This window comes from Heloderma suspectum, chromosome Z (assembly GCF_057233095.1).
Source record: "Heloderma suspectum isolate Gila_16-S chromosome Z, 16-S_ref, whole genome shotgun sequence".
Lineage (NCBI taxonomy): Eukaryota > Metazoa > Chordata > Lepidosauria > Squamata > Helodermatidae > Heloderma > Heloderma suspectum.
In genome coordinates, this window is record NC_139476.1 from 7,688,165 (window position 1) to 7,712,789 (window position 24,625).

A 24,625-nucleotide genomic window follows, 5' to 3' on the forward strand; every position below is an offset into this window, starting at 1 on the left:
ATAAAGCCTTTTTCTTTTTCAAAAAAGAGTTGCAAAATTCATGTGCAGATGTGTCTGTTGTACAGCGTTGCCCAGCCGGGAGGGTGGGGGTGGCGGGACAGAAACTGTCTGATGTGTACAAAATGGAGGCCTTGTGCGCATGGAGATGGAGTCAGCATAGCAGCTAAGAGAAGGAGCTGCAAACCAGAGAAGCCCACATTTCGATTCATGCCGGGCTCCACTGAGAAAGCTCGCCTGTGTGAGCCGCATCTCTCTGTCTGTAGAACATTCACACGGACTCTGCTGAGTCCGTCCCAAAAGCCCATACCGTTTCCGGCACCTGACAGACCAGATGCTTCCAAGAAACCCCCAGGTGGGCCCCCAAAGCAACAGCCCCCCATGGTTTCCCCCCAGTGTATGATATTCAGAGGTAAACTACTCTTGGACATGGAGGTTCTATTTAGCTATAACAGCTAATAGCTGTTGATTTTTCCAGCCTTGGGTCCCCAGCTGTTGTTGTTGTACTACAGTTCCCATTATCCCTCACCACTGGCCATGCTGACTGGAGATGAAGGGTATTTGAGTCCAACCTTATCTAGGGACCCAAGAAGGGCTGATAAAGGCCTTAATGATTCTGTAATATAAAGGATGGAAGAAAAGTTCTGCTGGATCAAACAAACTTCTCCTAATTGTTTGCTGCCAGCTTCTGGTCTTCAGAGGTAGCGTGCTCATGAACATGGAGGTTCTGTTGAGCTATTACAGTTAACAACCACTGATAGACCTCAGTAGCTAATAATAATAATAATAATAGTATCAATAATAATAATAACACAATAATAATACAGGACTGTGCTTCTGGTAAACGTTTTACTTGGCTGTGGGGTTTTCCCCTCTCATCATACTAGAACTCAGAAACACCCAATGAAACTGCCAAAAGAAAGTTGTTCTGTGCTGGCAATGACTAAATTAACTGATGGAACTCGCTGTCACAAGGTGAAATGGTGACCACCAGCTTAGATTGGGGTGTGTTTTTGGGGGAGGGGGGAAGACCAGGCATACCCATGGAAGTGAGTCTGAAAAACTATTCTGGCATGAGAGTGCAATGGAGCCTCTGTGCACAGTGGATCTGGCCCCTCCGTGTTGGGATAACGAGAGGCTGGAGTAGTCTAGACTGGCCTTTGGTCTGACCCAGCAAAGCTCTACTTGTGTTAATGGGCCCTTGGGTACACCAGAAGTGTTCAGGCATGCTCAAGCCCTGACTAGCCAGATACTAGAGATGAGCAAAAGATGTCTTCTTGGCCTGCTTGCAAGCCCTGAGAGATCAAAACATGCTGCTTCGAACCTGCAAGTCCTAGCAACTGTAGAAGTTGCACCAGGTTAATAATGATTTAAAAAAATTATGAAGATAAAGAAGTAGGTTTGCTTACCTGGTTGAGGGCTGGCATACCTGCGTCTCTTCCGAACGGGTAAGTGCCTCTTTCCGTACCTTTCCCTAGACACAGGCAAACGAGAGAGAAAACACTTTGTGATCATCTGATGCTGGGGGTTGATCAGCAGAGTTGCATGTCACTGACCAAGCAATGGGACTAGATGACCTCGAGGAACCCTTCCAAGCCTACGATTCTAATGCCAGGAGGATCTAAAACCACTATGGATACAGTCAGTCTTAAGTTCTCTTTCTTTTAGGGTTCAATCCTATGACTTATGCCCTTGATGCTTGTAAGCCTCCAAACTTGGAGGCTTACAAGAATCCAGTGCACAGCGGGAGGAGTTGGGGAGGCAATTGCTGCCTCCCTGCTTCCTCCCACTCTGCATTTTCCCCAGACGGGCTTTTTGCTGGTCTAGCTAGGGTGTATTGGAGGGGAAGGGAAGGATGCTGGGGAGGTCTCAGGAAAGCTCCAGTCCCTCCTCTCCCCGCCCACCGGAACACACACACATACACACATAGGTAGATAGATAGGTGAGAGATGGATGGGTGAGAGATGGATGGACAGACAAATACTTGAGTTCTGATAATTCTGTCACGCTGTAGAGTGACCAGGGAACAGAATGTGGGCAGTGCTACACAAATGGAGGTGGGGCTATGCAGATAAGCTGAAGCCTCAATTTTTAATGGCTAGGACCACTGCAAGGACGGAAGACCATTTAAGCCCCTCACTCCAACCATGTCTGACAATAGGAGGGCTGAGGAATCTATGGCCCTAACTCGTTTCATGCACCAGCAAGGACTTCTGTCCCCCCGCCCCCAGAATAAATGATTAAATAGGAGGCCTACCACATACCCTGCAACATTTCACAAAATAGAATTGATCCATTTTTTATTAGTTAAAATATATTTAGTCAGTCCTACGCCCAGCCAAGAAATCAGAAGACATTTACTTCTTGGGAGGAGAGCAATGACAAATCTTGATAAAAGAGTTAAGAGCAGAGACATCACGCTGACAACGAAGGTCCGCATAGTTCAAGCAATGGTATTCCCCGTAGTAACCTACGGCTGCAAGAGCCGTAAGGAAGGCTGAGCGAAGGAAGATAGATGCTTTTGAACTGTGGTGCTGGAGGAAAATTCTGAGAGTGCCTTGGACTGCAAGAAGATCAAACCAGTCCACACTCCAGGAAATAAAGCCAGACTGCTCGCTTGAGGGAATGATATGAAAGGCAAAACTGAAGTACTTTGGCCACATAATGAGAAGACAGGACATCCTGGAGAAGATGCTGATGCTAGGAAAGCGGAAGGCAAAAGGAAGAGGGGCCGCCCAAGGGCAAGATGGACGGATGATATTCTGGAGGTGACGGACTCGGCCTTGGGGGAGCTGGGGGTGGTGACGGCCGACAGGGAGCTCTGGCGTGGGCTGGTCCATGAAGTCACGAAGAGTCGGAAGTGACTGAACGAATAAACAACAACACCACGCCCAGCATTCCTTCAAGGAGCAGCATACATGGTTTCTTCCTCCTCCACAACAACCTTGCCAATTCTGTGGCTGAGTGGGGATTTGAACTCGGGTCTTGCCAGTCGTAGTCTCGCATTCTAACCACTACACTGCACAGGCTCCATTATCTTATAGGCCACCCTTATCCTGTATCTTACATCTCTAGGCCGCTTGCAACCTCAGATACTATTCTGGAAAGGCGCTCTATGAAGTGTGAGTGCTGCACTCATCAGGAGATACTCATCAGGTGGTCTTGGGAATCTTTGGAGATAGGGTCCCTCATGGCTCAGAATAGGGCCTTTGGTATCTTAGCACCCACTCCCTGGAACTCCCCACCAGTATAAATTAGGTAGGGGCCAACCATTCTTGGTTTCCAGCACCTACTGAAACCGTTCCTTTTCCAACAGGCATTCCCAGGAAGCCGGGCTGGCCCAAGACATTTTGCTGCCTGGGTGCAGAGCAGGCTGCAAGGCACAGTTCTTGCCTTGAACATTTCGCTGCTGCTGGAGGCAACTGCTTCACCCTGCCTAATAGTAGGGCCGGCCCTGCCAGGAACATGAGCTCGTCCTCTGCATGAAGCCTTGTTTCTTTGCACATCGCCTAGACATTTCTCTAATGTAAATGATTCATAAATATTGTTAAATAAATAAATAAGAAGGGGTGAATCCTGATTGACACTGGATCAACTGCGTGGGCCGACGTGGACTTCCCCGCCCCTTCCTTCCCACAGCGGCCCCTCCACCCCTTGGAAAATACTACACAGAGAGTCAGGAAATCCTGCTGAGTGGGGTAAACTGTGGTGTGTGTGTGTGGGGGGGACCCCCTAAAATCGGGCAGAAGGACTTTCTGCAAGTACAGCCCTTCCTCTCAAAGATGGGAGAACCTGGATCCAACCCTAAATGAATAAACATCACATGGACATTAAGTCCATGAAAGTGCTACATGTGACATACTATTTGTACTCTGTAACATCTACTTTTTAAAAATTTCAAAACAAAAATAAAATAAAACAGGCCTCGGAGGAGGCGCGATGGTGCAAATAAAGCCCTGGTCCTAGCTGCATCTCCAACTTTGAAACAACCGTCTAAGCCAACCAGGTTCCCCCCAGATGTTTTTGATTTTCAAATCCCAAATGGCTAGCCTTGCTGGTGGGGTTGATGGAAATTGCAGCCCAAAATATCTGGAGGGCACCAGGTTGGGGGAGGCTGCCCTATGCAGCACGGCCCACGAACATTGCTCCTCTCGCTACCAAAACACATTAGTTCAGAATCACAGGTGGTGCATCATGTGCTCCCATTCCATGGCTGAAGGACGCTTTGCCGCCCCCATCCTCCGGTTCACTCGAGAGGCTTAGCGTTAAGTAAACAGGAGGTCAAAGGGTTGCAGGGCAAAATCTTTTAACTGACCTAATTTTTTAAAAAGCGGTTTAGGAACTAAATTTGCTACACAACCGCCCTCTTCCTCCCCTCCCCTCCCCGCTAAAAATAAAAATAGCTCTGGTTGGTTTCGTCACTAGGCTGATCGGGTCTAAATGGAAGGGGGGTGGGTGGGAGAGGAATGGCATCAGCCCAAAAGCCTCCAACAAGCAAGCAATGACAACATTCTTCTTCTTTCAAGAACGGAGTGACTTGCGCTGCTGGGCCGGTTCACAGACTAATCTGCAAGATTAAGATGAGAGCTGAGACTCAGGGAGAGAAAAAGTTTCCTACCCTTGAGGGAAATAGCACTTTAAGGATCTGCCATTTGGGTTAGAGAGATCCCAATTAAGTTAAAGATTTTTTAAAAATGGGGATGCGCTTGCCAGCTTCAACTTGAACGTGAAAAATAATTGCTTCTAATAAAGGGGAATGCTTTAATAAAGGGGAATGCTTTCCACGATGCTAGCTAGGGCCTGAATAAATCTTCAGTATTAATACCCATGGGGTCTCAGAGAAGCCCCCTCAGCACTTTGGGCTTCATTTCAAAGCTCCTACAGTTATAAATGATTATTCTTTGGAATACGAATTAAGAAGTGCATGAATGGCCAGCGACGCATCTAGGAAAACATGGCTAGCAAATGTGCACCATGTCTGGCGTCACTCAGACCCCAGGCCCGGCATCCACATGGCTTAGCAGTACGCTCAGGTGGCCAAAACAGTCACAGGGCTTCCCAGGCAGGCATCACTCCGTTGCGATACATCCAACGATCATGTAACGAAACGCGTGAACCGACTTTGGAATGCAGCGTGGTTGAGGCGATGGCCCCGGCCGCGGATGCAAACGCCACACCGCGTTTGCAGCTACAAGTGGCCACACGATAACCAAATCATTTGGCTGCCCAGAGGACAGTAGGCCGAGGGAAAGCCACACACAGAAATGTCAGCAGAGGTTTAGGGTCTTGCTAGATTTGCCAGTGAATTTCATCAATGAAGAACAGGTGTGCTCTACGCAGGCAATTTGCTGAGCCCGCTGGGAGTTCACACATGGATGCCTTCAAATCAGCATGCAGACATGCGCAAGGGCTGGAGTGGAAAGTTGCAGCGGTAGCTGCTCTTCCTGCCACCCCCTCCTAAGAGTCCCTGAGCACTGCTCTGCCCCTAATCCCTTTCCCCTGTCCAAGAAGTACTAGATACACCAAAAAATATATACCTTTAACAACTTCAGAAGGAAGTGTCGGAAGGATGGCAAGACAGAAGAGAGAGAGAGAGAGAGGGAAAGAGAGAGAGAGCTTTCTAGAGGGGGAGTATCTGAAAATAGATGACGAAACTGGAAAATAAATGAGCAGGCAACAGCAGTAGATGTATGGGAAGTAAGAACATGTAGACTGTAAGCTCTTGGAGGGCAGGGACTGCATGGCTAATTAGCTATATGCATCTCCTTGCCCTTTCCTCCAAGGAACCAAAATTTACAACAACAACCCTGTTAGGCAGCCAAGGCTGAGAACAAGGCAATTTGCCCAAGGCCACTCAGGTGGTTTCCTCAGCTCAGTGTGTGTCCTGGAATGGGGGGAGCTGATGGTGAGATGTTAAGCCACATCTATTACCACAGAATACTGTGATACCACTGCACTGGTTTCAGAGTTCCACGCACTACTTAACAAAAGCAGTTAGTAAGGGGACAGACCGGGGCGGGGTAGGGGAGAAAAATAAGATTTGCTAGGAAGTTTGGAGGAATTAAAAAAACCCACATCATGCACAACCAGGGTTAGCAATAACCATGGTTTTCTTGCCTTAACTGTGGCTAAGATTTTAAATGTATCATAGAAACCCTGGTTTGACTTCTGGAACTATGTTCTGCATGCACATACTAGAGAATGTGTATATGGAGATACCACCTTGTCACCTTTCAAGCAGAGAGGCAGGGAGGTGGTCTTATCCATATTGTCTTCAGGGCAAGACAGAACACATAACCATGGCTGACACAATTTGTCCTTAACAAGCCCACTTCAAACCACAGTTCCATACCCTGGCTTGGGTCCAGAGCCCTTACAGATCTGAATATCTAAAACCATGGTTAAAAGGAACACAATAACCATGGTTAAAGTATCCCATCTGCACCTGGACTCAAATATAAGAGTGACATTTCCAAATCCAATCATTCTATTAGGTATGCAGTTCCTGGCCAGCGGGGAAGGAGGAGAGATAAGTCACAGAGATTAAAGGCAATGGCAGGGGGAGGGGGGTTGGGGGAAAGGGAGAGCACCGTGAACCAATTAAAACTATTGTCCAAGATGCTCACCCGTCACAATGCTGGCTAGATTAGCAAGCTGGGCCCTGAAAAGGACTTAATTGCTAGAAATAATTACTTGAAAGAGATCTGCTCAGGCTTATTGGTTTCCTTACTACTTAAACAATTTCCACTAACCCTGTTGGGTTCCCCTGCCCCGCCCCGCCCCCACCAATTAATTCACAAATACTCGGGACGAAGCTGGGGAGGGGGGGAGGAGAGCAACCAGAACATAAAACCATGTTGATTATACACACACACGCACACAAACACACACACACAGGACACAGAGAGAGAAATGCTCACAAATACACCCCGCCCCTGTGCTTCATCTCATCCCACACAAATACGTCTCACTTCCCGCAAGCTTTGTATGGATTAGTGTGGTTCAAGAAGCAAAGCAATGAAGTCAATGAGGTTGCAGGAGAGAGGGAAGGGGGGCTGATCTTGCTTAGGGGTGTGCAGACATCGCCCACTTGGGTCCTGGTGTTCCCTCTTGCAAGCACTCGAAATGAATGCCCGAGGGGAAAAAAATGAGACCCTCCCCTGTTTTTAAGGAATGTTGCTGGGGGGGGGAAAGCCGACTCCCGGCTGGTATGCATAGGGCAGGGGTAGCTGGGGGACCGCATTTTCTGGGGCTCAGGGGACTGCAACCCTGCACGGGCCGCACTGCACCTTGCTGGATTTGCCGCCACGAAATGTGCTGCGGTGGCAAAAACCGTGCTGATTACCAGGGAACGAAGGTGCATGGGAAGCCCGCAGCTCGTTTCTAAGCGGAGTCACCCTTCCAAGAAGCTCCCAGCAGCACGATTATGCCTGCAGACAAGGCGTGGGCTCCCTGCCTGCCTCGTTTCATTGCAAAATCCCAGCGACTTTTGTCGCCACAGCAACAAATTTGGCGGTGGCAGCAAGGGAACGCAGCAGGGGTTGTAAATACAGCCCGGGGGTGGGGGGGAGGTTGCACGCGGCCTACATGTTTCCTGCCCCTGGGCTGCACCCCAGCTAGGGCCAAATCAAGGTGGGGAGCCTGCACAACATGGGCTGGGCCGACCTCAGCTCTGTTCAGAATGATCCAAGCAGGGGGGCTTCACAGATCCTCTGGGTTCTGAAAGAGCCATTACGCACACTCACTCTGCCAAGTGCGGAATGTGCTGCCAGCTGCCACAGGATTTCATGCTGTTGGGACGGGAGCGGTGTGGCCAGAGCATCCCGCACGGCTCCTTGCCCTGCCTCTGCCCGGCGCACGCAGAATCATACAAAATAGCAAACGCTGCCGAAGTCAGCCGCACAAATTAAAGAGGAAATGGTACGAATTCTCTGGATGCATTATTCGTATCGAACCTCTTTCAGCCCTATTGTCGAATTCAGATTTCAGGGACCTCGGGGGGGGGGGGGGAGCGTTCCAGAGGTAGGTGTGGCCAAAGGCAAAAGGGGTGGAGCCAAGAACCCCAAATACCAGCATATTTTAGTTCACTGCCAGCATTTCAGCCTTTTAGAAAGTGTGCATTGGGACAGAGCAGGGACGGACAGACCACCAAGCAATTGGCAGTCAGGGGAAAACGCCCTTTGGGGAACTCCAGAGGCCTGGATTCGGACCTGAGGTGGGCCAGATGTGGCCTACTGCCCTGAGATTCCTAACCCCTGACTTCTATGGTAGCCGTGGAATTGGCACGGCCTGTAGGACTTGGATTGCAAAGTTAGCTTGGAGTGTATCCAAGACCAGGCGTAGTGCACACGTTCGGGGTGTGGGAAGACAACCTCCACGTGGCCAAAGCCCCAGGTTAGGGAACAGGGTCTGGGGCAGCCAGGGGAAAGGAAAAGTTGCCCGCAGGATGTGCAGAGAAACAAATCATTGGGTAGGAGCCCAGCACAAGGCAGGAAGTTCCACTGGATCTCTTGGGGGCAAGCCTGCGCCCTCTGGGAGGCTGAAGGTGGACTGCGTTCTCCTCACTCGAGGGGAGAAATGGCAGGCGTCTGGTTCCAGAGGGAGGGGTGACACACTCCTGCTATGGAGGAATGGAGCAATTCCCTTGACCCGGAACAGGGCCTGCTTCTAAGGGCCTCCCCTGGAGCGGGGCAAGAAATGGGTGTGGCGAGATTTGGAAGGTGGAAGAAGCGGGAGCCTGAGGAAGGGGAGTTGGGAATATTGAAGAAGGAACTGGACGACACCACCACTGCCCCTTCCTTTCCACTGATGCCAAACTGGGCTTCCATTTCCTGGCCACTGCTGAACACGGCCCGAGATTAGGGACATTTGACGCGCACAGAGCTTCGACTCAACGGTGGCACTTACCGACCATCCCGGATCCGAGGAATGATGACGAAGATATGCTGTTATGGGACGGCAGGTCCCTGTGCTCGCTGTAGTGGGAGCCTTCGCCATAGCCCTGCTAAAAAACAAACCAAACACAAACATTTACAGGCAAGACACTGTGACCCCCCCGGAGTCTACCCGCTCCTATCTCAGAGGCGAAGGCTGACTTTAGGCTGCCACAGCAACCATTTCCTAATCAAGGCCCATCTCCAAGACCTCCCTTAAGATGGGTTAGCTTGGCCTTGCAAATGGTGGGTCGCTGAGGTGAGCTCACATTGTCTCTAGGTGACCACTACACTAGGTTCCCACCACCTCCCCCGTCTTCCCCTTCTTCTTTCCCCTCCTTCCAGGATGCTACAGGTACTTGCAGGCAAGTCACATTCCGCTAGACTTCTTTGCCAGGACGGATTCGCTAACCCTGCCTTCCACAGCCCGGTCCCCTCCAGATACATTGACCATGCTGGCTGGGGATGATGGGAGCTGTAGTCCAACACATGTGGCGGGCACCGGGTCAAGGGAAGGCTGGGCTGACCCATCACAAACGTTAACGGCTCTCTGAGGTCTGGACAACGTGCTCAGTGGAATCAAGCAGCAAAGCTTTTTTCCTGGGCCCTCAGCACCAGGCTGCTGGGGAGAAGTGGAGAGGGCCTTTTCTGTGGTGGCCCCCACTCTGTGGAACTCCCTCCCTAGGGAACTCCGCCATGCCCCCTCTTTAATGAGCTTCTGTCGTGCATTAAAAACGTGGTTGTTCAGGCAGGCATTTGGGGTGGGTTAGGGTATTTTAGAAAATGTTTTTATTGTAGAATTTTATTGTTTTGAACTGTTTTATTGTACGTTGTACATCGCCCAGAGTGGCTGGGTGACCAGCCACATAGGCAATTAATAAATTTAATAATAAATAAAATAAATAAAATTGCACCGTTCAAAACTCCCCCATTTAAAGCAAAAAAACGCCACCAAAACACCACCTCAGCACACACAGGAAGGTAGTATGTCACAGCAGGAGGAATAAGCATATCCTCTTCACTCCCCCATATACTATTATCTATGGGGAACAAAAAAAACACCAGCTTAACTCATAAAATTGGCTGTACACTGCTGGAAAGAGGACACTGGGCAAGATGGACCTTTGATCCGGCCCTGCAGTGCTGCTCTTATTTTCTTATGAAGGGCAAATCTATCAAAGAACTTTCTGCCCCAGGTGGCTAAACAGGACCACCATGCACAGGGACGGTCTACCACCAATAATTATTTTGTACCAGGCAGCCATCATTCCATCAGGCTGCAGCAGAGGGAAATGGGAAGCCAGAAAGCCATTCCATCAGCTCTGCTGGAAGATCAGCTGCGTTGGGCTCCTCTTCCCCCTGAATGTTGCCATCCCGGTTGGTGACTATACAGAACAATTTAACTTTACGAAGTGGTGCCCAAGCTTGCTTATTTCCACTTCTCTCCACTTCCCCATTTCCGTTTGTGTTGCGCTGTTTCGATGGTAGGCCTGTGGGGGCAATGGAACCTCTTGCTTTTACTTGATTGTATGGGAAGGCACTCTTGGAGGCCATTTGGCTGAAGAGTGGGGGTAAAAATGCTTCAAATAAACAGATAAAACGCTAAGGACAAGTAACATGGGAGGGACCTTAGGCTTCATACCTTGCTCATGGTTTCCCTGGAGAGCATCAAGCGGGACGCTCTCAGAAACAGAACAGCAGGCAAGATAAGAGAAATCCTCAGAAATGAAATAGCGTTTCAGTCCAGGTGAGAAGGACCAGGGTAGATAGAAGCTATCTTTTTCTATGTTTTTGTAAATGTTCTATTTTCAGCTCCCCCCATCCTTACCCTGACTTGGTCAAACGTGGAGTTATTTTGATCTCCTGTTGCCCAGGAACCCGAGGCCGGTCGCTCGTCCAAACCTACCGGGGTGAGAAAACAACCCCAGGAGAAAACACACACACACACATCAGGGTTACTTTGATCAGTAATACTTTCAAAAGACAGAGCCTCTCGAAGTTAGCTCTTCCTTCTACAAACAGAAAAATATTTGGATGAAAAACCCAAACCACACCAACCTTTCCTGTTTTGCAAACTTTCCACACGGATGCAGCTTCAAAGGAACCCTGGCTGATACGTTAGGTGGAATCAAGGGATGATAAAAAAAATAAATAAAAAAAATTAAGGACTGTACCACCTCGAGGAAGGAGTTGCATGCGCAAGTGATCTTCCCTGTGGATGTCCTTGCATGTAGAAAGTTAGGGTGTCAGGCTCAGCTCTGTACTCAAGTTCAGCCAAACTCTGACTCCACATTTGTCTTCTAAAAACACTAGCTAAGGGGAGGGCACTGCAGTAAATAAGGGCAAAATGTCCCTCTGCCCTCCCCTCTGATTTGAGTACTGGTTGAACTCTGCCTTCTATTCTACATGCAGGGTTATCTCTCCTCCATCCCTCCATGGGAGGAGCTTGAAATGGTGCCCATCTCCACCCACCACCACCACCACCACCACCAAAACCTATTTGCCACTTGATTCAGAGCCCACACAGGAGGGCAACACACACATGTAGATACCTACCACGGTGTTAATTTTGTACAGTGTAGAAACCCAGGGAAGTAGGGAAAAAAGTGGGGGAGGGATCAAAATCCCTCAAATACCGGCGTATTTTAGCATAAAGCTCTTACTAAAATGCCTCTGCTTGGCCAAATGCAAACTTCCTCCTCTCCGGAAGGGGGAAAAGAGAAAAGGGGGGATGATTATGGGTACAATGCCCTGAGCTTGTGCAGAGTGCCTTTCATTCCTTCTGTTGAACTCCGGAGCAGAACCTGGTGGGTAACCAAAGTTGAAATGGCTGACCGGCCCTATTTCAGGGCTGCTTACATCCCAAAACACCTCCTTGATTTAAGTGAAATCAAGCAGTGAAAGGGACAATACAGAAACTGGGTACCAGCAAGATGCGAGTGCAAAAGCAAAACTCTACTCTTACACCCCCCCCCCACACACACCCTATTGTGTGTATTTATTTCTTTTAAAGCTTATTATTATGGGAAACACACCATCCCCGTCTCTCTCCTCCACTCCCCTTACTGTTCATTTAACCAGAAACTTCTTTCAAAATTGCATGCTTCCATTCCAAAGCCTTTTGTGTTAATCATTTCCCTGGAGAATTGGTGTTTAATTGCTGTCTAATTTGCATAATTATGCATATTAATCTCCACACCTAATGAATATTCATAACTCTCATTTAGATTTTGTTTTCTAATCAAAAATTTTCCAATGTGATTACTTTGCGGAATTGAGGGCGGTGGCGGAATAAGACGCTAATGCGACTCGGGATACTACAGAGGAAAAAGCCATTCCTTCCACCGCCGACAATAACTTTTGCTTTGCTAATGTGCACTGCCCCCCACCCCCACCCTTCCCGTCTAGAACAATTTCATTTGCATTTCTTGTGGGGGGGAAAGCCAAAGCCACCAACAGAAAATTAAAAAGGCGGAAAAAGGTTTCAGGGGCTGCTTACAGATTAACAATTCTTACATGGGGCTTCCCATAGGCAAATGGGCTCCTGCCCCAAGGAGCTCACAAATCTAATGTCAACAACACAGGAGGGAAAGTAGAAAGAAAAGTAACCAAGAGTGAAGGGGAAGAGATGCAGTTTTACATGCTCATGCTTAGCTGGGGCAGTTGCAATCCAGACGCCTTTAAAGGCATTGAAATATTATTTTAAGACGTATTATTCCATATACTGTACTCAAAAGCTAAAATATTAGAAGGGTGCTCAAAAAAGGACACCATACAATACACAAGCAAACCTTAAGAGGGGATTAAAAGAATAGAATCCACAGGGAGTATCCTATTTAAAGAAGAAATGATTATTCTAATATACAGAAGCCCATTTCAACATCCAGCAGCCATTCCCGGCTCCCCCAAACTGGTTAGACTGGTTGGATGCAGGGGGTAACGTGGAGTTCTGCAATGGGCAGGGCTGGTTGTTGGCAGCTGTGTGGTCCCAGGCAACGGCCCAACTCTTTTGATGCTGCTCAAGGGGATCTTGCCCTAGACAAGATTCATACACTCAAACGTAGGCAGCTGCCCAGGTAATGCTGTGATGGAGGCCCGGATCCCCCCCACCTTATCTGACGCAGTCCCAAATCTTCCCTTCTCACTCATTCTATTAATCTAAATAATTATCTCAAACCAGGAGGCTTATTTAACAATGGTGTTTATTTAAAACAAAAAAGCTTCTACCAAGCTTTGAGGTCAAGCCAGGGGTGGGCAGAAGGTTCATCCCCCGATGTTTTGGACTTCAGCTCCCTCAAGCCTTGGCCAGCATGGCCAATAGCTAGGGATGCTGGGCACTGAAGTCCCAAACTTCTGGAGATCTACCTTCTGACCACTCCAGGTGTAGACCACTTCCCCCCTGCACAGGTGGCCAACAATATAAAAGCCATTAAAAAAAACAGGGTCTGTCTCAAGGGGTGGGGTGTGAGGGGCGTGGCATCTCAGATCAGGGGGCGGAGCTTGAGGCCTCAGGCCTCTCTTAATAACCCACCTGCAGGATGGCCCACTCTCTTTCCAGTGCATTTTTGCGAAAGAGGGAAAGATCTTGTTCTGCCTGTCGTGGAATCAGTGTCTGAATCGCCCTGCCCCACGAAAAGAGAAGAAAAAAAGATGCAGCGGCTGGGAGAAGATGCCGGGGGAAGAAATCAGAATGGGGGAATAAAGGCTGCAGGGGCTTGGATGTGGTGGGCTGGAGATGGACCATGCATAAAACATGACTTCCAGCTCCTCACCCCAAGATTCAGCTCCTTCCCAAGAAGGGAGTTAAGGACCTGAACATGCCAAACGTGGAAGTCTGTATATCTATATAACACGACCCACTCAAGCCCACCGAGTGGAGAAAGAGGAAAAAAAAGGGAGGACCCAGAACGGTTCCACCTCCCTGGGCAATCAATTAGTTTGGCTATAAATGCATCCCGTCAGGACCGAGTTTTATCTGCCCTCAGCACTCCACCCAAAAGCAGCCCCCGACCATGCTGGGAGTCGCCTATCCGTTTCCAGGGTACTCCAATGCTGTATGGGGAGAGGCCCATCAAATGTCCCCTCCAAAACACCAGCATACGTGAGAAACATTTACACACTGGTGTGCTGCATGCATGAGCACGCACACAGCGCGTCAGTGCAGCGCAGTGGTTATTAGATTGTCGGACCAGGACTAGGGGAGACCCAGGGACAACTCTCCACTCAACCATAGGAACCAAGAAGCCCTGGCTTAACCCAAGTCGGTCCTGTCGATGCTGACTGGCAGCAGCAGGGCGGGGGTAGTGGTGTAGAACTACGAACGCTGCCTTGAGCAACTTGGAGGAAAGGCAGGACACAAAATGTAATAAATACAGAATAATAAAAGGCGCAGATAAAACAATGGCATTTCTAGCTTGCCCAGACTTCTGGATAACACACAGTATCTCCAGGCTGAAAGGGACAAAATAGAGTCCCCCTTTTCCTCCACTCCCTGGCCTCACCCATCCCTGTTTCATTAATAGAGTTATTAAAATGGGGGGGGGGGAGAGAGACAGAAACCCCACAGATTAATTATGCATTTTAATAACCCCAAACATGAATATTCATAAAGCATTCCATGCTCATGTTCTAATTAAAATGTACTAATAGTATAAGATGTAGCTGTCAGAAAGAGAGAGCATTCTTCTCCCCCCCCCTTCATTTAAGGATTTCTACGCTGGAGCACACACACGCATGCACAAAAAGAACCCATTTCAGTTGGATGCCCTCAGCACATCCGATAAAAATAATCTGCCCGAGTTCAATGCTAACAATGTTTTGGGGGCGGGTGAGAAGAGGGTACGTAGCCAGGAGACAAAGAAAGATTTATCTAGCTCTTGTAAATTGCACATGAACTGAGGAAGAGAGGGCACTTATGAAAGGGTGATGATTTATTTATTATATTTTTATACCCCACAGCCAAAGGTTTCTGGGCGGTTCACAGAAATTAAAACCACAAAATACCGCATAAAATGCAATATAATAAATAAAAGCTTAAAACTGCAGCAACGTCGCTGCAACACAAACATTCTCATCCGATGGCTCCATTGCGTGGGATCCTCCAAGCAACCTTCTCCAACCTGGTCCCCTGCAGCTGGGGATGATGGGGTTTGTATTCCAACACACTTTGAGGGCACCGGGTTGGGGAAGGTGGCTTTACACATCCGCTTCTACCAAAAGAGAGCCAGTGTGGTGTAGTGGCTAGTTGGACTGGGAGCCGGGAGATCCGGGCTCTAGTCCCCACTGGGCCATGGAAGCTCACTGGGTGACTTTGAGCCAGTCACAGACTCTCAGCCCAGCCCACCTTACAGGGTGGTTGTTGTGAGGATAAAATGGAGAGGATTATATATGCCGCCTTGGGTTTCTTAAACAGGAAAAATGGTGGGCTATAAATGAAATAAATAAATAAATAAATAAATGGGGGCAGTTAAGATCAGGACTATGCATATGTCACAATTTTCAGGAGCGCAGAAAAACTTCTTCATGTGGTATTGGTGGATTTCCCCAAAATCACAGAATAGTGGGGTTGGAAGGGGCCTACAAGGCCACCAAGTCCAACCCCCTGCTCAATGCAGGAATCCAAGTCACAGCATCCCTGACAGGTGGCTGTCCAGCCTCGTCTTGAACGCCCCCAGTGTGGGAGAGCCCACCGCCTCCCTTGGTCATGGGTTCCATTGCCGTAATACTCTAACAGTCAGGAAGTTTTTCCTGACGTTCAGCCGGAATCTGGCTTCCTGTCACTTGAGCCCATTATTCTGTGTCCTGCACTCTGGGATGATCAAGAAGAGATCCTGGCCTTCCTCTCTGGGACAACCTTGCAAGTACTTGAAGACCGCTATCCTGTCTCCCCTCAGTCTTCTCGAGGCTAAACATGCCCAGTTCTTTCAGTCTCTCCTCGTAGAGCTTTGTTTCCAGTCCCCTGATCATCTTTGTTGCCCTCCTCTGAACCCTCTCCAGTTTGTCTGCATCCTTCTTAAAGTGTGGTGCCCAGAACTGGACAAAGTACTCCAGATGAGGCCTAATCAGTGCAGAATAGAGGGGAACTAGCACTTCCCGGGATTTGGAAGCTATGCTTCTATTAATGCAGCCAAAATAGACTTTGCCTTTTTTGCAGCCACATCACATTGTTGGCTCATATTCAGCTTGTGATCGACAACAATTCCAAGATCCTTCTCGCTTGTAGTGTTGTTGAGCCACGTATCCCCCATCTTGTAACTGTGCATTTGGTTCCTTTTTCCTAGGTGCAGAACTTGGCATTTGTCCCTATTAAATGCCATTCTGTTGTTTTCTGCCCAGCGCTCCAGTCTATCCAGATCACTTTGAATGTTGTTTCTGTCTTCCAAAGTATTAGCTATCCCGCCCAATTTTGTGTCATCTGCAAATCTGATCAGCATTCCCTGCACCTCCTCTTCCAAGTCATTCATAAAAATATTGAAGAGCACTGGGCCCAGGACTGAGCCCTGCGGTACCCCACTCGTTACCTCTCCCCAGTTTGAGAAGGTCCCATTGATAAGCACTCTTTGAGTCCGATTCTGGAGCCAACTGTGGATCCACCGGATCCTTGTTTCATCTAGCCCACTTTGAGCTAAAATCTCCACTTTTGTTTTTAAAACTGCAAATTCCTAGTCCTCATGACTGTAAAGGTATGCCCAAAAGTGCACAGGCCACAGAATCTGTCATTACCTCAGAAGCCAGAGAAAAGGTTAAATAGGATTGGCAAAACCAGAATGAACTGCGCAAAATGTGACAAGGGTGGTGGAGGAAACTGTATTCTCTGCCCTCTACTGTGGTCATTTATCAAGGGCACAGAGTTCAGTTTCTAGCTTTATTCAGTGCAAGCACAGGCCTGGCTGCAAGGTGCTGTAGGACTTGATCTGAGAACCCAGTTGTGCCACGGTTTGCTTCAACTTGGATATTCACTGCTCTGGAGCACCTCCAGAAGCAGCAGACCAGGAGGTTATAGTACAGACATAGTAAGCCTGCTTTACTCCATCCTTCCCTCAGCACTTTCTCAGGTGACCCAGGAAACCAATGGTGCATCACCCGGCACTATAAGGAGAACAAACAAACAGCAGAAACTGATCCTGTGCTGCTGTCTGAGTAGTTTTGCCTCCTGGATGAACAAAAGGCCAACCTCCTCCTATTTAGTTGTGCACCTCAATCCCTGAGGATCACACACCCATGTTCGTCACACAGCGCATGATGCACATGGATTTTGATAACTTTTACGCCACGCAGCGGACGCTCAGCGGAGAAACCCAGCCTCAGCATCCTTTTGATGTCGAAATGTACCAGTGGCTGCCCAGACTCCCTTCTTAAAGAGGGAGCAGGGGGAAGCAGTCAGCAGTGGCAGGGGAACTTGATTTGAAACGGGGGTGGCAGACAGATGCCATGACAAACACCGCAATGTTAAGCTGCTTTTCCTGTCTAATCAGGCAGGGAATCAGCCCAGGAGAAGGAGGCTCTGCTGAGTGAGATTTGGAAAATCAATGAAATTAGTCGGCTGATAATTAGCTTTAGCCTTCGTCAGGAGTAGCAAAGTTATTTTGCTCTTCCTGTCACCCGCTAAGGATACCATTTTCCCACAGACAGAGAGGCCCACACACTGCTCTCAATGGCATTTTGCAAACCGTAGAACAAACATACACACACACTCGACCCCAGGCACATTGGCTCAGGAGTAATTCCTACGTGCATTTGAATGGGGCTTACATGTGAGTACGTGCACACGAGGTTGCAGCCAGGAGATGGATATTAGACCAGATCATGGCAAATAAGTGCTCCCAGGCCACAGTAACATGAATTGGCCACCCACCCAATTTATGTTCTGCACCTGCTGTACAGCATTGCAGCTTAAGACACTTAGGTCCTCTTCACATGTACAGCTGCCATGCCAGGTCTCCCCCATTCTACACTAGCTGGCACTTTGGGATTCATTTGCCAGGCTCAGATGCAATATGACCCTGTGGGAGAAGTGCACTCAAGAGTCAAAGGCCGCTGTCAACGGAGGCCCAGCTCATACTCAGGATGCTGAAGGGTTCGCTTTGGTCCGCATTTCAAAGCAAGCTGACCTAATCTGCAAATCCAGACTGAGAAGCAGATTGGAAGGCAGCTATCTTTCGTATTCGCACTTTTCCGAACCTTGCGTCTCATCCACTGCAGTGTCTTCTGCAAAGCATCCCCGTTCAGAATTATTTTTATATCAGCCTTCCGCAATCTGGTGTCCACCAGATGCTTGGGACTACCACTCCCAGCATCTCTGACCATTGGCCACACTTGCTGGCGCTGATGAGACTTGTAGTCCGATACATTTGAAGGGCAGCCGGTTGAGGAAGGCTGTTTTGTAACTATCTCACCCAAGCTGAAACCTAATTCATTAATTTTTTAAAAAGGAAAGACATGGTGGGGTGGAAGAGAAGGAGGGATGCTGAATGTCAAGAGTGAGATTTGGGGGCGGGGGTGAAAGAATATAACGAACAACGTTACCCACTGAAAGACCAAGAAAACCAAACTGAATCATCAAGAGTTTAATTTGGCCATCTAGTATTTGAGCCTCTAGTTTGGAATTGAATAAACCAGCTATTTTGAGCTCTGTGTGTGTATGCGCATATGTTTAAATTCCCCCAACCCGCTGTTCCACCCAGCTCCCCCTCCGACTCTGTGAACCCACCACTACTCCACCCAATGACCATTCCAACCCCTCGCCTTGGGAAACCATCCTGCTGTCTACCCAAAGTAAAGCTGATGGTATAGGTCTACCTCATTAGATTGTTGTGTGGAGGTCTTCCCCAACCTTGTGACCTCCAAATGCACCAGAGTACAACACCCGCCCCAGCCAGCATGCCCATGCTGCCTGGGGATGATGGGAGCCATAGTCCCAACACATCTGGAGGGCACCAGGTTGGGGAAGGCTGCTGTAGGGATTGGAGAGGCAATGGGCCAAGTGTTTACCATCCATGCAGAAAAAGTTCTATATAAATATTAGAATGAAATGCCGATCGCTAGAAGCGGCAGGATGGGGCGGGGAGGACCGATACTCAGTGGGGGCGCATGAGGAGGGCACAAACATGTCTCTATGCTTCACCCACAAGAGGCACATTGATTCTCCCCCTCCTGCATGAGGTCTATGGAGGGGGGATGCCTGGAAACTGAATTGTCAAGGATGCTGAGACAGTTTGTTCCCCACTGGGAAGCATTCAGTTTAGCAGGGAACACAGAGAGGCACACGCCAGGATCCTGAGGCAGGGGTGCTACACACAGCACTCTCAGTTTTTGGGGTTGGGGGGAGCATTGCATCTCCCAGCTATGCCCTAGACTGCATCGACTTCGACCCAGGGAAGTCAACGACCGCAGAGAACAAGGCAGCCCTGGTCTCCATGGCTCAGTTCCCACCATCCGCATATTCTCTGCTTCAGCTTCTGGCATCGCACCAACAACCGGAACTCCGGAATTTGGCTGATATACTGCAGTCTATACTAGTACACACACGCGCGCGCGCGCGCACACACACACACACACACACTGATAAGACCCACATGCATGACACACATTATTTCTCACATGCACACAAATGTCATGCCCTGCCGCTGGCGGTGGTAAGGAATTCATTGTCTGCAGAGGAAATGCTCTTTTGCGATGCAAAGGGGTACTCGCCCCTCCTCGCAGGTTAAAGGGTTGGTTATTTTGCGGGGTGGGGGAGAACAGGCATTTCTCCCCTTCTTGGCACTCAGCCGAGTTTGCTTCCCTTCACCCTAAGGGAGTGCTGGCAACATGACAACATCACACCTGTGTAGCCAGCAGCACCTGCCACTCGTTTCAACACCCCCTCTTCTTCTGCAAAGGTAAAGACTCTCTTCTCCCCTGCTCCCCCCGCCAGGTTTTCACTCAGAGCACATCATGCAACATACCCACATTGTGAATTTAGCACCGAGCTTTTGCTCCCGTCCTAGAGCCAGCCACTCTCACCAGCTCTTTCAAATGAGCGGCACCTTGTTCCCTCGTTAAGTCTCTGTCCACGTTCATTTTTATATTGCCCGGCAACCATTCCCCTTTGGTTTGCCCTCATGCTGCAATAAAAAGGTTATCTCACAATCCCTTGCCTTGGGCGAGAGGTGCTGGAGGCTGCCAGAGAAGAGGCAGCCTCTCTGGCCAAAAACTCCTGCCCTGGAGGATGCAAGTGTGAATTCTAGAGGACAGGTACTTCAGTCCTCCAGGGCAGAAAGTTTGGGCCAGAAGGGACTCTTCTTCTATAGCATCCTCTGCCACCTCCTGCTTGGTGCAAGGGATTATGGGAAGCAACGTGAGCTGTCTCCTCCCCCATATCACCCAGTGTCACCAGCGGAAATGGGTGCAAGTCACTCCTAAATGTTCAAGCACTCTGGAGAGGCAATTGCTGGAGAAACTGAACATTATCAGCATACGGGGAATTCACAAACCCATTTCAGAATCTCCAGCAAGAAGCTTTTGATAAACGCAGACATTTTAGAGGGAGAAAGAGAAGCAGAGGGCGATTTTGAGAATTTAAGAAGGAATGGAGAAATCTATACACAATCTGTTCCGCTGGGGAGGACTGCAGAGAGAGGAGCGGAGGGGAGGCACCTGGAGAAAACCGGGGAGGGGGGAAATAAACTCAGTGCCCCAAACATTTCCCGGCAGCTGTAAAAACAAGAAGGCCCAACCATGAGCAAACAAAAGGAAAGAAAGACGGGGGCCGGGGGTGAGGAGGAGGAGATTTAAACCAACACAATAAAAGCAACTTTTTCCAAAAACACCAAGATGGGACTAGCTGTGAAATATTTGCGTGTCTGCGCGTGCACAAGAGAGCATGGGATAGGGCTTTACATCCTCCGCATGGTGCTTGCTTTGCAAGCCGGGACAGACTCAGCACCAAACGCTCTTAGAACTTGGCCCTGTTCCACCAGACTTATTGTTCTGCAGTGTCCCTAAAAGCTGGATCTCAGAGATGGTTTTGGGGATGGCGGGGGCGGCAGAGGCAAACACATTATTTATTTAAAATATTTATTGGCCGCCTTTCAGACCAGAAGCTCTCCCAAGGCGGCTAAACTCTACCATGCATATGATGTGTGCAGACACAAAATGCCAGTGTACTGTTGTCATTCCATCCTGCTTCCCCCGCCCCCTGCTCGCACCCCTAAACCACCAATTGCAACAGTAAAGTATTACCACATCTTTTGGGAGTTGCAAATATCCTAAGAGAAGGATAAGCATTCTATTAAACCAGATTTTTTTTTTTAAATTAAACATTCTCTGAAAATGGAAACTCTGGCCCATTTTTCTACCCCACCCCACCGCTGTGCAATGGCAACAGGAATGAATGCAACGTACAAAAAAGTCTTCCAACCGTGCATGAGTAGTAGGGATTAGAGAAGGAGCAGGCAATCTTTTTGGGCCGTGGGCACATCTGGCAATTTGAAAAACTGCCCTGGGCACCACCACAAAATGGCTGCCATGGGAGACCTGACAAAGAACAAGTCACCTGCCCCAAAGCCTGAGCCCGAGGCAAAGGGAAGGTCTTAGCCCCAATACACTAAACAACTCCTTTGAACCTACAGTTTCCAGGATTGGCAGAAACCTCTTTCACAGCAAACCTAGCTGCTGGCAAGATGCGTATGACACCTTGGCGGGCGCCAAGAAAGGCTTCCATGGGCATCACACTGTCTACCCCTGGGTTGAAGTACTGAACTTTTGAACCTAGGTTCAAACCCCTTGTTCAGCCTTGGAATGACCAGGGACAAGTTGCTTCCTCTCACCCTAACAAACCTCACAGGGTTGTTGCTGCAAGGATAAAATGGAAAGGGGGCACTCTGCATGTGTGCTACTCCAAGCTCCTTCAGGGAAGGGCAGGATACAACCCTAGCAGTAATAATAGCTATTTATTTGCATATTGCTTTTCAGCCTAAATCAGTGAACACCTTAATTTTTTAAAAAAGAAAATGTAATAATACATTGTAATCAACGAATAGAAACGGGGAGGAGTGGGCAGCGTTCCTTGATAGGAGAAGCCACATCACACGTACACAAGCGCCCCAATTTGTTAAACACCGGAGGGCAAGCATGGGGTTTGGGAGCCATAAGGAGCCGTGATCCAAGGAGCCGTGATCCAAGGGGTCGTTTCCAGTGAGCAAACCACCCATGAGCCAGACGGTGACTCACGGCAGCGGAAAGAGATAAGAATTGTTCCGCGCAAGGAAGGACATTGGTGTGCAAAAACAAGACAACACTCCCCCCTTCTCTTCCTTAAACAAAGTGTTCCTTCGCCGCCACCTGCCCCTTTAAAAACTGGCGGAAACCCCTTCTGCCAGCAACCTTTTGTTTGAGACTGTTTACTAAACTGGAGTTGCCACAACAAAGACGATTCCACCTCCGTTCTTTTCTTGGGACGCGGTTGTGATTCGGGGTGGTGTTATTGTCTTAAAGACCGCTTGTTCATTCTCCTGCAAGTGCAGGCACACGCCACGGGGCTGTTTCCCCACACGCACGTTGCCTCCCACGAACCCTCCATGCGACTCCAAGGCCATTTCGCTCTCAACACAGAGCATCTGAACAGCCCCAAACACTACACACACACACACACACACACACATTATCGAGGAATCCCAAAAACGCAGGCTGGCGATCCACTTCTATCCCAGACCTCGGGCAAGTCCAGGCGAGGGCCGGCCTTTGCGACGCAGCCCAAAATGGAGGGTGCTAAAACAACCTCCTTGTGGCGACACCACCATGTGGCTGGTGGACAAAGCAAAGGCAAAAAGCTCCCAATTTAGATGTCATGAAGAGGAATTGTTCGTAATAAGCTGCAATACAGGCCTTCCCATGCGCCATGCTATAGTCTCACAGGATTGCTTCTGTAAGTAACATTCTGCCATGTCACCTCAAATGTATTTATTTTTATTTATTTATTTCATGTCTATACCGCCCAGTAGCTGAAGCTCTCTCTAAACATAAGCATGGCTTTGTAGGATCAGGCCAATCTTCTCCAACCTGGTGCTCTCCAGATTTTTGGGACTACAACTCCCAGGATTCCTGATCTAAGGCTGATGAGAGCGGAAGTCCAACACATCTGGAGGCCACCCAGGCTGGGTAGGCTGTTGCAAGATGAGGCAGGGGTCTTGAAACAGACACTCTGGCCAGGGCCCTAGGTGGTCTGGAGAGACACGCAGCCACACAAAAGTAAAGTTAAAAAATAAACTGGAGTCACATTTTCGTTTCCCAGCAAAGGGAAACCGAGAAAAATTGCCTGCCAAAGAGGTGCTCAAACCAACCCAAGACACTGGGAGCAGAATTGAACTGTTCTGCAGACCAGTTTCTTGTCCAAACTCAAGGAATGTTACTTTCTTCTCTCTTGTCACAATACTAACAGGAGAGTCTCCCGTCATCCAGTGAAGCTGGCCGCCAAGAAGACCGACAAAGAAAAGGGTATTTCTTCAGACAAAGCATGAATTTTGGAACGCGCTGCTGTAAGATATGGTAGAGGCATATCTTAGAGGGTATTACAAACAGGAACTAGACGCAAATCCATTGTGGACAGGCCTATCAAGAGGTCATGACAGCTAAACACTGTCTTAGCACCCTAGAGGTGTCTTGGTTAATCACTGCTTGGAAACAGAAGACTAGACAGGCAAATCTTACATTAAGGCAGGAGTGGTGAACCTCTTTCAACCCGAGGGCCAAATTCCACTTATTTATTTTTAAAAATTCTTGGCCGCCTTACAGGGCAGTAGCCCTCCCAAGGCGGCTTACAGCAGTAAAAGACATAGAAACAGTTGAAATATTAAAAGCAATAAAAACATAAACACAATAAAACAGCGATAAAAGCAACAATAAAAGCCGACAATAAAACCAGCAGCAACAACAGCAGTCATATCAAGAGAAGGCCACGGTAAAATAATGTTTTTAAGGCCTTCTTAAAAGCCTGCAATGACGGAGAATGGCGGACCTCCAATGGCAACTTGTTCCAAAGGTGTGGGGCCACTGCAGAGAAGGCCCTCATTGCGAAGAAACTCTCGGGGGCCGCATTCCAGTGGTGGGTGGGGCCAAAGACAAAAGAGGCAGGACCAAAACACAAAAAATACCAGCAGCTTTTAGCGGAAAATTCTCACTACCTCCTGTAACTAGGCCTTAGGAGAGGCAGTTCAACCTTTTGGCCAGGGGTGTGTGTGTGTGTGTGTGTGCGTGCGTGCAAAAGCCAGGAAACCACCAAACGCTCAGTGGTCAGGGTATTTGGCTACCTGAGGAACACCAGTGTCAGATTGTGACCTCAGGTGGGTAAGATTTGGCCCAAGGTTCTGCGCCTCTACGTTAAAGGCTAAACGTAATCCCCAAAATATCTGGCTGCTCTTTCACCTGGCTTCCATCCTGGCTGGCTGAACTATGAAGTATTATTCGAAAAAATACACCTATGTACATCCATGGGGGACTGAGCTCAGGTGTCTTCTCACACCGAAGCCTTGGAGCTTAGTTCTGCTCCCATATGAGGAGCGTCGCTGGCTGACAAGGGCTGCCTCAGCCACCCACGAGCCAGAACGGAGAGAAAGAGAAGGCCAAGCAAGAAGAGATTCTCAAGCTGAGTTAAAATAGCACGTCGAAGTGAGTTAAAATTAGTTTTTCGGCCAGCTCCCTGATCTGAAACTCCGTTC

At 48.8% G+C, this 24,625-nt stretch overlaps 1 protein-coding gene across 8 annotated transcripts in view; it reads right to left on the bottom strand.

Moving 5' to 3' along the window:
* TCF3 (transcription factor 3) overlaps positions 1-24,625 on the bottom strand; it is a 103,583-nt gene that overhangs the window by 50,674 nt on the left and 28,284 nt on the right. For 6 of the 8 annotated variants that reach the window (XM_084825892.1, XM_084825899.1, XM_084825900.1 and 3 more), the window contains exons 4-6: positions 10,759-10,832; positions 8,905-9,001; positions 1,407-1,471 (exon numbers count right to left, since the gene is read on the bottom strand). In XM_084825892.1, coding sequence (XP_084682018.1) covers positions 1,407-1,471; positions 8,905-9,001; positions 10,759-10,832 — 236 coding nt within the window. The remainder of the gene's footprint in view (positions 1-1,406; positions 1,472-8,904; positions 9,002-10,758; positions 10,833-24,625) is intronic. The other 2 variants (XM_084825898.1, XM_084825893.1) reach the window with 1 other exon arrangement.